Genomic DNA, 13,868 nt, shown 5'->3' with positions numbered 1-13,868 from the left:
TTTTGTGGCGATGTGCTGTACTGTAGTGGATTGTAGTGTAGGTTGCTGCAGTGTAGTGTAGTGTGCTGTAGTGTAGTGTGATGCAGTGGATTGTAGTGTACTGTAGTGGATTGTAGTATAGTATGTAGTGTGCTGTAGTGTAGTGTCGTGTGCTGTAGTGGAGTGTAGGGTAGTGTAGTGTATTGTGCTGTAGTGGAGTGGAGTGTAGGGTAGTGTAGTGTATTGTGCTGTAGTGGATTGTAGGGTAGTGTAGTGTTGTGTAGTGTATTGTGCTGTAGTGGAGTGTAGGGTAGTGTAGTGTGCTGTAGTGTAGTGTAGTGGATTGTAGTGTAGTATGCTGCAGTGTAGTGTAGTGGATTGCAGTGTAGTGTAGTGTGCTGTAGTGTAGTGTGCTGTAGTGTAGTGTGATGCAGTGGATTGTAGTGTACTGTAGTGGATTGTAGTGTAGTGTGTAGTGTGCTGTATTGTAGTGTGCTGTAGTGTAGTGTGCTGTAGTGTGGTGTAGTGTGCTGTAGTGGAGTGTAGGGTAGTGTAGTGTATTGTATTATGCTGTAGTGGAGTGTAGGGTAGTGTTGTGTAGTGTATTGTGCTATAGTGGAGGGAAATGTAGTGGAGTGTATTGTGCTGTAGTGGAGTGTAGGGTAGTGTAATGTTGTGTAGTGTATTGTGCTGTAGTGGAGTGTAGGGTAGTGTAGTGTTGTGTAGTGTATTGTGCTGTAGTGGAGTGTAGGGTAGTCTAGTGTGCTGTAGTGTAGTGGAGTGTCTTGTAGTGGAGTGTAGGGTAGTCTAGTGTGCTGTGATGGAGTGTAGGGTAGTGTAGTGTTGTGTAGTGTATTATGCTGTAGTGGAGTGTAGTGTTGTGTAGTGTATTGTGCTGTAGGGTAGTGTAGGGTAGTGTAGTGTAGTGTATTGTGCTGTAGTGGAGGGAAGGGTAGTGGAGTGTATTGTGCTGTAGTGGAGTGTAGGGTAGTGTAGTGTTGTGTAGTGTATTGTGCTGTAGTGGAGTGTAGGGTAGTGGAGTGTTGTGTAGTGTATTGTGCTGTAGTGGAGTGTAGGGTAGTGTAGTGTGCTGTCTTGTAGTGGAGTGTAGGGTAGTGTAGTGTGCTGTGATGGAGTGTAGGGTAGTGTAGTGTTGTGTAGTGTATTATGCTGTAGTGGAGTGTAGGGTAGTGTAGTGTGCTATAGTGTAGTATGCTGCAGTGTAGTGTAGTGGATTGCAGTGTAGTGTAGTGTGCTGTAGTGTAGTGTGCTGTAGTGTAGTGTGATGCAGTGGATTGTAGTGTACTGTAGTGGATTGTAGTGTAGTGTGTAGTGTGCTGTATTGTAGTGTGCTGTAGTGTAGTGTGCTGTAGTGTGGTGTAGTGTGCTGTAGTGGAGTGTAGGGTAGTGTAGTGTATTGTATTATGCTGTAGGGGAGTGTAGGGTAGTGTAGTGTAGTGTATTGTGCTGTAGTGGAGGTAAGGGTAGTGGAGTGTATTGTGCTGTAGTGGAGTGTAGGGTAGTGTAGTGTAGTGTATTGTGCTATAGTGTAGTGCGTTGTGCTGTAGTGGAGTGTAGGGTAGTGTAGTGTTGTGTAGTGTATTGTGCTGTAGTGGAGGGAAGGGTAGTGGAGTGTATTGTGCTGTAGTGGAGTGTAGGGTAGTGTAGTGTTGTGTAGTGTATTGTGCTGTAGTGGAGTGTAGGGTAGTGTAGTGTGCTGTAGTGTAGTGGAGTGTCTTGTAGTGGAGTGTAGGGTAGTCTAGTGTGCTGTGATGGAGTGTAGGGTAGTGTAGTGTTGTGTAGTGTATTATGCTGTAGTGGAGTGTAGGGTAGTGTAGTGTTGTGTAGTGTATTGTGCTGTAGTGGAGTGTAGGGTAGTGTAGTGTTGTGTAGTGGAGTGTAGGGTAGTGTAGTGTTGTGTAGTGTATTATGCTGTAGTGGAGTGTAAGGTAGTGTAGTGTTGTGTAGTGTATTGTGCTGTAGTGGAGTGTAGGGTAGTGTAGTGTTGTGTAGTGGAGTGTAGGGTAGTGTAGTGTTGTGTAGTGTAGTGTGATGTAGTGTAGTGTAGGGTTGTGTAGTGTAGTGTAGTGTGATGTAGTGTAGTGTAGTGGATTACAGTGTAGTCTGCTGTAGTGTAGTGTAGTGGATTGCAGTGTAGTCTGCTGTAGTGTTGGGTAGTGTAGTGGATTGTAGTGTAGTCTGCTGTAGTGTAGTGTAGTGGACTGCAGTGTAGTGTAGTGTGCTTTAGTGTAGTGTAATGTGCTGTCGTGTAGTGTTCTTTAGTGTAGTGTAGTGTGCTGTAGTGTAGTGTAGTGTGTTGTGATGTATTGTACTGTGGTGGATTGTAGTGTACTGTAGTAGATTGTAGTGTAGTGTGCTTTAGTGTAGTGTAGTGTGCTGTAGTGCAGTGTCTTGTAGTGTAGTGTGGTGTGATGTAGTGTAGTGTAGTGGACTGCAGTGTAGTGTAGTGTGCTGTAGTGTAGTGTAATGTGTTGTCGTGTAGTGTTCTTTAGTGTAGTGTAGTGTGTTGTAGTGTAGTGTAGTGTGGTGTGATGTAGTGTACTGTAGTGGATTGTAGTGTGCTGTAGTGTAGTGTCTTGTAGTGTGCTGTAGTTTAGTGTAGGGTACTGCAGTGTAGTGTGCTGTAGTGGAGTGTAAGGTACTGCAGTGTATTGTGCTGTAGTGGAGTGTAGGGTAGTGTAGTGTATTGTGCTGTAGTGGAGTGTAGGGTAGTGTAGAGTATTATAGTGTAGTGTAGGCCTAGTGTAGTGTAGGGTAGTGTAGAGTATTATAGTGCAGTGTGCTGTAGTGTAGTGTAGTTTGCTGTACGGTTCTGTAGTGTGCTGTAGTGAAGGAGAATGTGCTATAGTGTAGTGTAGTATTGTGTAGGCCTAGTGTAGTGTAGTGTAGTGCAGTGTAGTTCAGTGTAGTATAGTGTAGGCCTAGTGTAGTGTAGGGTGGGGTAGTGTAGTGTAGTGTGGGGTAGTGTAGGGTAGTGTAGTGTAGGGTAGAGTAGTGTAGGGTAGAGTAGTGTAGTGTAGTGCAGTGCAGTGTAGTGTAGTGTAGAGTAGTGTAGTGTAGTGTAGTGTAGAGTAGGGTAGGGTAGAGTAGTATAGGGTAGGGTAGAGTAGTGTAGTGTAGGGTAGAGTAGTGTAGTGTAGTGCAGTGTAGTGTAGTGTAGAGTAGTGTAGGGTAGAGTAGTGTAGGGTATTGTAGGGTAGGGTAGAGTAGGGTAGGGTAGGGTAGGGTAGTGTAGTTCAGGGTAGGGTATAAATAGCTCTCTTCCAACTTGAGAGGGGCAGGGGGGGCTGCTTGCTGCTCTACATACAGTACAAAGAGAGGGGGATTGAGTAGTCTACAGTACATGCAGATGTATAATGCACTGCATACAAGAGAGGGGGGGGGGGCAGAGTAGGGGTGCTGAAAAATCTGAATGAAAAACATTATTTATAGACAAATATCAGCATCGGCAAAAAAATAAAAATAATTTAGAACAGTATCTTGCAGGATTCAATAGTTGGAATTGTAAGATTTGTTGCCCTGTCCCGTTCTCTGTGATTGTCATTATAATGGAATCTAGAAAGGACAAAACCCTGTCCTCAAACATTTACATCAAAAGGGGCAAAGTTATGGGCAAAGACACAAAACATCAACATCAAATTACATATTTTTCATGATCAAATCACATGGAAAACAACCACTTTTTGTGCAGTATTAATTTACCATCCTTACAAACCACTTAATTTAAGTGTACATTACTGTATTGTAGCCTAAAGGCTGGTCAGTTAGGTTTGTACCTGTAGACTTTCCATCACCATGAAGATAAACTATGCACAATACAGTAATTGAGTACATTGAAACATCAAGTGGTTTGTGATGATATGATGTGATGATGTGGATCAGTTGGTAGAGCATGGTGCTTGCAATGCTAGGGTTGTGGGTTCGATTCCCACAGGGGACCAGTATGAAAATGTATGCACGCCAATTACTGTGGATAACAGTGTCTAATGAAAAATAATGAATAGACCTTTTCAGTTTTCACATAGAAATAAGTTGTATTTGCAAAGTATTTCAATAAACTTTTAAAAAATATATATAATTATTTTTTATACCCAATTGGTAGTTACAGTCTTGTCTCATTGCTGCAACTCCCGTACAGACTTGGGAGAGGCGTGCCTCCTCCGAAACACAACCCAACCAAGCCACACTGCTTCTTGACACAATGCCCACTTGGAAACCAGCCACACCAATGTGTCGGAGGAAACACCGTACACCTGGTGACCGTGTCAGTTTGCACTGCACCCGGCCTGCCACAGGAGTCACTAGCACGCTATGGGACAAGGACACGCCCGGTCTGCCGGCCAAACCCTCCCCTTACCCGGACGACGCTTGACCAATTGTGCGCCACCCCGTGGGTCTCTGGGTCACGGCCGGCTGCGACAAGAGCCTGGAATCGAACCCAGAATCTCTAGTGGCACAGCTAGCACTGTGATGCAGTGCCTCAGACCACTGCACCACTCGAGAGGCCCCATTTCAAGAAACTTGAACATATATCAAAAAAGTTTTCCAAAAGTATTATCAGATTAACTGTTTTGTGCAGATAATTATCATACTCAAGTTACAAATACTGGTAAACACTCAAATACATTGTTTTTTTATCACCAAAGAAGTGCACTGGGCCTGTATTAGCGGACTGATATAGACGTCTTCAGTGTGGGCAAAAAAACATGTCTGCACTGTGGTCAGATCAATATAGAGGAGTGGACCACAGTATTGCTCTCTGTCTTAAGAGCAATCGCTGTTATGAGTCCACCAGCAAATGAGAAATAGGGATATAATTTGTGGCTTTGCTAATCACACTTAAGAGAAAGAAAAAACTAAACACTACTACTTGAAATAAACTATTAACCAGCTTGGCAGCTCTTGCAGGGAGGCTTTTATGCTTCATAGTTTTAAGAGGCTTACTTCTTGGAGTATACTGTAGTAGTGGACCTGGGCCAACACTCAGTCCCATTGTTATGGGAACATCATTGCTATGTGTGCCGGCTCCCCAGATGTGTTGTAGAAAGAAGCATGATATCTCTTGATCTGGTAGCAGTCTGCCAATAGACAGTACTACTTTCTCCTCTGAGACCCACAGACTTAATCACAGTGAAGTCATGCTGTCACTCTTGTCCTTATCCACAGAATCACAGTGGAGTTGAACATGAAATGTGGGAATGATGTTCTACTCTTGTTACATTCTTCAGTACCTACTCTCTGTAGCCCCTTCACTTTCTCACGTTCTCTCTCTTGTTTTTCTGATTTGTTTTGCAGAAGAAAGAATGGCTCTGTCTGAACTGCCAGACCCAGCGACTGATGTCTGGAGGGCTCCGGGATCCCTCTCCTGTATCTCATCCGTCTCCAAAGCACCAACCAATGGGTTCTCCACACCACCAGGCACTGGCCAGTCAGCAGCCTGTTCAGCAGCCACCCTTCCAAAAATTGACCAATCAGCAGCAGGAAGGGTCGAGACAGATGCAGCCGCAGCAGCAGAAGCCCCAGACAGCCCTGGGGAGCGGACCTTTCGAACCAACTGCAGCAAAGCAACCTGGAGACACAAAGGCCCCTGTCCAGGCCACACCTACACCTGCAATCGAGCCCCTGAAACAACCAAAGGCCACGGAAGAGACTACGCCAAAACCAGAGAAGTTGGTGGAACCCGCCATAGACACCAAACCGACTCAGAAGAAGGGAGAACCAATCACACCAATAAAAGAGATAAAGAAGTCGAGATATGATGTAAGTCACATTTTAGGTGTCCCAGAAATTCATTTTGGTAAGGCTGTGTTGTTATATATTAAAGCAAGATGTTGGTTGTAGGACATTCAGTAGATTTGAAATGGGATAATGTATTGCTAGTTTATAGCCACAGTATAGCAATTGATTAGAAAATGGGATCCAATATTTTCTGTGCCTTCTCTCTTCCTCTGCAGCTTGTTATTGACGTCTAGAAAATAATGCTGATGAAGCAGGTGCCAGCCATAGCACTGACGAATTTACTCCACACAGAGAAAATTTATGTTTTTCATTTTAGCCATCGCTCCTCTTGAAATATGAAGCATTAAGATTGGTACAACCATGAATATGCAAAGCCATCAAGGCCTTAGTTAGTGGTTCTGAATTAGTGCTGATGTGAATACCAAAGTGCTCCACTCTAATCCCCACTGCTCTCTAATGTTCACTGCGAGTATGGGTGGAATTCTATGAGGAGCAGAACATTACGAATAAAATCTTTAGAATAGTCATTGCATAAGATCATTTCAAGGGGTTTTCAGGTCTTTTTCAGGTATTCTTCCTAGTCTGATGTATTGTTTTTGGCTGATCTCTTATGTCTTACTTATTAGTTATTTTGTCTTTCTCTGTCTATCCCCTTAGGAGACCAAGAACAGCACTCAGGACCTGTCGCGGAGCCCCCAGAGCCTGAGCGACACGGGCTACTCCTCCGACGGCATCTCCAGCTCCCACAGCGAGATCATCGGCCTCATCCAGGAGGAGGAGATGAAGCTGAGTGAGAGGGGCATCAGCGGGCGTGGCAGCCCCCCCAGCCCCTCCGAGATCACCAAGCTGGAGAGCTCCATGAGGCCCCTGCTGGAGTGCAAGACCCTGCCAGTTGAGGAGAGGGAGCGCGAAAGGGGCCGAGGCCGGCACCACCGAGAGCAGAGACCCCGGTCGCTGTCCATCACTCCGGAGGCCTATGACTCTGATGAGGAGCTGGAGGACATTGTGGAAGAGGAGGAGGAGGACGGAGGAGACTGGGAGTCCAAACAGGAGCACAAGAGCAGTGCCGCTCCCAAAGAGGAGAAGAAAGTGGCTGAGCCGGAGCCGATGACAGATGAGGAGTTCATGAGGAGGCAGATCATGGAGATGAGCGCTGACGAGGACAACGAGGAAGAGGAGGAGGACATGGAGGAAGAGGACGAGGAGGACGAAGGCTACGGCTACCAAAAACCTAAAAAAACACACAAGCACATCTCAGAGTTGACGAAAGAGAAGCGCCGCCTCTCTCACCAGTCCAGCAGCTTTGAGGAGGACACCAAAAGCTCCAGCGACATCTACAAATGTTCTGCGGAGGAAGGAGAGGAGGGGGGTCTGGGGGGCCTGCGCCGCTTCAAGACAATCGAGCTCAACAACACCAACAGCTACAGCCGCGACATGGAGCTCAACAACGAGAACGACCTCAGCCTGGACCGAGAGCCCGAGTTGGAGATGGAGAGCCTGACGGGGTCTCCCGAGGAGCGCTCCAGGGGTGAGTACTCCTCCACCCTGCCACCCACCACCTCCAGCTATAACTCTGGCACCTCCCCCACCTCCATCTCCTCCATGGAGGAAGACAGCGACAGCAGTCCCAGTCGCAGGCAGAGACTGGAGGACGCCAAGCAGCAGAGGAAGGCCCGCCACCGCTCCCACGGTCCCCTGTTGCCCACCATTGAGGACTCCTCGGAGGAGGACGAGCTGAGAGAGGAGGAGGAGCTGCTGCGGGAGCAGGAGAAGATGAGGGATCTGGAGCAACAGAGGATCCGCAGCACGGCTAGGAAGACCAAAAGAGATAAGGAGGAGCTGAGGGCCCAGAGACGCAGGGAGAGATCCAAGACGCCCCCCAGCAACCTCTCCCCCATCGAGGATGCCTCCCCTACTGAGGAGCTGCGACAAGCTGCGGAGATGGAGGAGCTCCACCGATCCTCTGCCTCAGAATACTCCCCCCAGAGCCTTGACTCAGAGGCTGAGGGATACGAGTCTAAACTCTACAAGTCTGGCAGCGAGTATAACTTGCCCACGTTCATGTCTCTGTACTCTCCTACTGAGAAGTCGTCGACGACCTCAACCACCACCGCGCCCTCCAGCAGCAAGCCCCTGAAGAGTGCTGAGGAGGTGTATGAGGAAATGATGAGGAAAGCCGAGTTGCTGCAGAAACAACAGAAACAGCAACAGCAGCAGCAACAAGGGAGACACAACAGTGCATATGAGGACGACACGAATGGCCAACAGTATGAAGATGAGTATGAGTATGAGCAGGCTGAGACTAGTTATGAAAACGAGGCGGCAGAGACAGGAGACATCTACGAAGAGATCCGCCAGACCTCCCAAAACATCACTAAGATGCATCAATCCTCAGCCCTGGAGTTACAGCAGCAAGCAGACAAGCAGGTGGAAATAGACGACAGCACCTATCCAGATAAGCAGCTTTTAGATACAGGGTCGGCCTTCGCTAAGCTGCTTGAGCAGACCAATGACTTATTGACTCCTGGCAACAGCCCCACTCAGCTCTCTGCACCTGTGACTTTTTCTGAGACCGGAGGAAGGATCCCTGATGTACGGGTGACACAACACTACTCCAAAGATGTCCATAAAGCCGGGATGAAGAGCCAGACGGGTAAAAATGGCATTACTCCAGTGGCGGCCGCCACCACAATAGCAGCCTACGGGGTTTATTCCCGGGATGCAGTGACCATCTCTCACACAAGCGCTAGTCAAACGATGACGACCAGCCAATCCATCATGTATGGTCGACAAACTGGAGGACCTGCCACTTCAACCACAACCATCTCAAATGTGTGCAGCAAGATAGCGGAGATAACACAGGCTTACAGCCAAAGAGAGGTGGTTGCGAGAAGGGTGGGCGAGAGCCGAGGGGTCCAAGCTAGAGAGAGTGCGACATCTTCAGAGCATGTCATAGAGCCCCGCTCGCCAAAGATGTACTCGTACTACAAGAGCTCCAGCTCCCCTCTGTCTCCCTCTGCCTCGCCCACTGAGAGCCCAAGTCGCTCACCCTCCAGGAGTGCCGAGATATCCACTCAGACATTCAGCCCAGGCATAGGGGCTCTGTCGGCTGGCTCGGGGCCCACCTCCCCAGTGATGGCCCAGGGGACACAGACATCTCAAAGGGCCGTATCCCCACGTCTCTTCAGACAGCAATCCTCCCAGCATGCCCCCTACATGGTCGCAGAGCCCACAAGCCCTGCCAAACCAATGACGGTCAACACCGCCACGTCACCTTTATCCTCGCCCACCAGATTCATCCAACAGTTGACATTTGACAGCTACTCTCCACAGGCCAGTCCGCCAGACACCCCTCCATACCACCAGTCTCCCCAGCACAGCTTCTATAGGATGCAGAAGGTGGAAAAGGTCAGTGTTGGAACCAGCATGGTCACCACAGCTAGCACCTACAGCCGTGGTTCCATGTCTATGGACAACATCTCTCTCTGCAGGATCTCCAGCATCCCTGGGACCTCGAGTGTCGAGCCGGGCCAGATGATCCATGGTGGGAGTGTGGTGGATCTGAGAACAGTAGATCTGAGAACAGCCACTAACGCAGCTCCCATTATCATGACTGCCCATGGCATGGATCTTACCTCCCTGGCCAGAGAAACACGCAAATACACCAGCGGGCCCGAGGGGAGCCACCCCTCCAGTATCATCCAGCCCCTCATCATGAACCTGAACACCCAGCAGCAGCCCCACGTAATGGTATCCACTGCAACCACGATGAGCGTCACGGTGGCCACCTCCATGTTCATATCACAGCCCCAACAGCCCATGGTCTATGGGGACCCTCTACAAAACAGAGTTGACCTCGGTCAGGGCATGGGCTCAGCCATGTGCCTGTCACAGAACAAACCACCTCCCACTGACCCATCCATCCCCAAGATCGACGCCAAGCTGGAGGACCTGAGCATCCAGCAGCACCAGCTTCTCCAGCAGCAGCAAAAGCTTCAACAGCAACAGCAGCTCTTGGAGCAACAGCTCCAGCAACACCACCAGATGCAGCAGCAGTCCTCCGTAGCTCGGTTCAACCTACCAGGCCAGATGACGCTGCTCAAGAAAGACCTTCTGGTCAGCCAAACCAGCAATACCGCAGCCGTGGTCAGTACTATATCCCCTGCCGTTGCCCCTGATATCTACGGCACTGGAGGTCCCCTGGAGCTGAAGAGCAAACCAACCCCGGCAGGTGTGATGCACCTGGCTGGGGGTGGGCCTCATGGCATGATGGTCCAAATGGATGGGGCCCCACAGGGAGGACCAGTGACCCAGCTGGTGAAGACAGAGGAGGGCAAGGATGCCGTGGACCTCACAGGGGGGCAGATTAAAGCTGAGAACCAACCAGCTTGCTGTGATGTTGTGTACCACCTCCCATTTGGAGGTAGCTGCGTTGGCGGACCATTCTCCCAAAAGCCAAATGTTGATGAGAAAGTGGCCACTCAAGAGCCAAGACCACACTCTGTGCCACCACTCTCTTATGAGTCGGACCAGGAGGGCCAGTATCAGGAGTTTTCTATGGATGGGCGTAAAGCCTACACATTACCGTTCCCTGGCCGGCTACAGCCCTCGATGTCTGACACCAACCTAGCAGAGGCCGGACTCCAGTCCTACCACTCCAAGATGGACCCACACTTCCAGACCTCTGGAGAGCTGGCTGTGGACCTCAGCACCATGAAACACACCTATGAGGGAAGCTTCCTCGGACTGGGCATGCAGTATGGCTCCTACACTGACCTACGCCATGGAGGGGACATCACTGCAACTGCCCTGCCCATACGCAGATTCAACTCCCTGTCAAACATCAGCTCTGACTATGGCTACTCTCCCCGAGACCTCGCTAACTTCCAGGAGTCCAACCTGGCCCAGTACAGTGCCACCACTGCCAGAGAGATCAGTCGAATGTGCGCTGCCCTCAACTCAATGGACCGCTATGGGAGCAACCCAGAGCTTGTGCAATACGGTGTAGGCAGAGGAACAGGTCCAGGTGGCAGGCTTAACTCTATGAGACAAAATATGCTCTATGGACCTGACGGGAAGCCAATCTCTCACACCCAAGCGCTCACCAACATGATCAATGCCAGGCAAGCCAGCCTCCGAGCCATGTACCCGTCTGCCATGAGGTCTGCAGATGGGATGACCTATTCTACCATCAACACACCCATCGCCTCCACCTTGCCAATCACTACCCAGCCTGCCTCAGTGCTGCGCCCGCTATTAAGTGGAGTGTACAGGCCTTTACCCACAGCCAATATGACACCTGTGCCTCTGGCCAGCCTCACCAGGATGCCTGTGAACCCACGGATGCCTATGTCTGGACAGGCCCCATACCGTTATCCGGCTCCCAACGTCTTCCCATCTACGACGTCGGCCCCTGTGAGCATGCCTGCCGCCGTCACCACCACTCAGGATGCCCCAATCTACCTAGGGAAGCCCTCTGTGACATCAAGTGGATCTGATCCCCTGTATCAATCTCCTGTTGCCCATACATCAGCCTCAGTGAGCTTGCCAACGGAGTCCGAGCAGCAGCCCATAAACCTGACCCAGGCTCACCTCCACACTCAGGCCCCAGGGCAGCCCCAGGTCCAGCCTCAGAACCAGCCCCCAGCTCAGCCCCAGCACATGCAACCTCAATTCCACCCTCAGGGCCAGCATCCACCCCAGAGCCAGCCACCTCCAGCCCATGCTTACCCCCCAACACAAAGCTACACTGGGCCCCAGAGCAGCACCCAGCCCCATCACCCAACCCCACCCTCCAGCGGCCCTGTCAACCCGGAGACCGAGACTGAGGAGGAGAGGCTGCACCGCCAGCAGGAGCAGCTTCTGCAAATGGAGCGGGAACGCGTGGAGTTGGAGAAGCTGCGTCAGCTGCGTCTGCAGGAGGAGCTGGAGAGAGAGCGCATGGAGCTGCAGCGGCACCGTGAGAAAGAGCAGATGCTGGTGCACAGGGAGATCCAGGAGCTGCAGACCATCAAGGAGCAGGTCCTGCAGCAGCAGCAAGCTGAGAGGGAGAACCAGCTGGTGATGCAGAAGGAGCAGTTGGCCCAGCAGAAAGCCCAGCTTGACCAGATCCAGTCGCTGCAGCAGCAGCTCCAGCAGCAGCTCGAGGAGCAGAAGCGACAAAAGACTGCTGCAGCTGCTGCTGCTGCAGCCACCGCAGCCGCTCAGTTGGACCAGAGCGGCCAGATGCTGCAGCCCTACAGAAACCAAATGGGCTTCAGGTCCCTGCCCAACTCCTCCTCAGACATGTGTCTAAGGAACAATGAGGAGCAGATGGAGACCAGGACCAACATGAGAAAGCAGAACTCCACCTCCATGCCCCGACTGAGGGATGGAATGGAGGGCGAGAGCGTTGAGTTCTACGGAGCCCGGAGGATCGTGGACAGTTGCGTTCAAACAGACGAAGAGGACGGTGAGGAGAGGTACATCATGTCTAGGCGCAGACGCAACAGGCGCAGCGTGGACCGCAGCGTCCAGACCGACGATGATGAGGAGAAAGTGGAGTGGGAGCAGCCTGTGAGACGCAGACGCTCACGCTTCTCCAGGCACTCGGATCCCGGGGCCGACCACAAGACTGACACAGCCTCCAAGACGGCCACCTCATCCAGCATCGCCATTCAGACCATTCAAGACTGCTCCTGCCAGACCGAAACAGACCAGCTGGGGAAGGTGTCCCCGGCCATCCACGTCACTGTCCCAGACCCGAACAAAGTGGAGATCGTCCACTACATATCAGGCCCTGAAAGGACCCAGAAGGGTCAAAGCCTAGCCTGCCAAACAGATGTGGAGGCCCAGTCTCAGGGCGTGGTGGTACCACAGCTCAGCGTGCCCACCACCATCAGCCCCTACTCCACGGGTATCCAGCTGGTTGGCTCCGCCGACCCGCGGCAGCAGCAGAACAGGAGGAGGTCTGACCCCATGGAGATCAGCTACCAGACCCAGACCCAGACCCAGCCCATGAACCACCTCCACAACGAGTCCCTCTCCAGCCTGATCCGTCAGCCCCCCAAGTCCCCCCAGGTGCTCTACTCCCCTGTGTCCCCCGTCTCCCCCCACCGCTTGCTGGAGACCTCCCTTTCCAGCGGCGGGCTGAACAAGGCCCATGTCACTCCCCAGCAGAAGGCCTACACAGCCGAGTCACCCCAGCGCCACCCCAGCATGCCCCGCCCTATTAAGAACACACAGAGGTCCATGTCTGACCCCAAGTTGCTGAGCCCCACCACTGACGAGCACACTAAGGCCAGGCTAAACCTGTACCAGCAGCAAGCTCTTCAGAGCCAGGTAGGTCACAAGGTCAATCCTTTGATCCTCAACAGCTATTTCTGTACACATGCAGAGACTGAAAGAGAGCAAAGTCTTATTTAAATCGTAGCCTCACATAGACAGTTGTCTTTTTAATGTTGAGTATGAATTCAACTGTAGTACAGTATGTATCGAATTGACAGACTGATATTAAAATGTGGCCCCATAAACATACAGTGCATTAACATACAATGCTATACTATACATAAAACATACAAGTCAATTTACACACATTTAACACTGACAGATCTCTAGTTTAAAAAAACACCATTGAGGCATGTCCTCCAACATCTTACTAATGCACAACTTCCTAAGTGAACACTATCAAAGTATCTCTACATTAAATTTTTGGCAAGAAATTGTTAACATCATTACAGGCAAAACCTGACAATGATATCTCCATTCATCCAATACTAACTCCAACTGTTTGTTAATCTTGCTTAAATGGCAAATTACAGATTGACGTTTGTCCCCCCTATATACAGATTACTATGAAGGGAAGAAAATGCTGAAAGAATTCTGAAATTTAAGTGAACCGTCCGCCGTATTTGTGAATAATGCTTTCTTTTGTGATTTTTATTATTATTAATGAATTTATTTGCACACAATAACATACAAAACAGTATGATAAGAATTTAAAAGGCAAACGGAAGCGTGTGCAGGACAGGTTAAAAAAAAAACTGAGAGGCTTGTAAGGCCCTCTTTAAAATATGTATAAAACCATAGAAAAAAGTATCCAGATTTTTAAGACCAATTAATAAATCATTTGAGATTTACACAAAGAAAAA

General features: G+C 50.1%; 1 protein-coding gene across 3 annotated transcripts in view; it reads left to right on the top strand.

Moving 5' to 3' along the window:
* LOC139542701 (protein bassoon-like) overlaps nucleotides 1-13,868 on the top strand; it is a 188,397-nt gene that overhangs the window by 158,984 nt on the left and 15,545 nt on the right. For all 3 annotated transcript variants that reach the window (XR_011668537.1, XR_011668536.1, XM_071348466.1), the window contains exons 4-5: nucleotides 5,296-5,760; nucleotides 6,397-13,059. Coding sequence is in view for 1 of the 3 variants with exons in the window: in XM_071348466.1 (XP_071204567.1) it covers nucleotides 5,296-5,760; nucleotides 6,397-13,059 (7,128 nt within the window). In the remaining 2 variants the exon portion in view is untranslated. The remainder of the gene's footprint in view (nucleotides 1-5,295; nucleotides 5,761-6,396; nucleotides 13,060-13,868) is intronic.

The sequence above is a fragment of the Salvelinus alpinus genome, chromosome 17 (genome assembly GCF_045679555.1).
Source record: "Salvelinus alpinus chromosome 17, SLU_Salpinus.1, whole genome shotgun sequence".
NCBI classification, from domain to species: Eukaryota; Metazoa; Chordata; class Actinopteri; order Salmoniformes; family Salmonidae; genus Salvelinus; species Salvelinus alpinus.
Note: the sequence above shows the minus strand (reverse complement) of the source record. Positions and strands in the feature narration are given on the sequence as shown.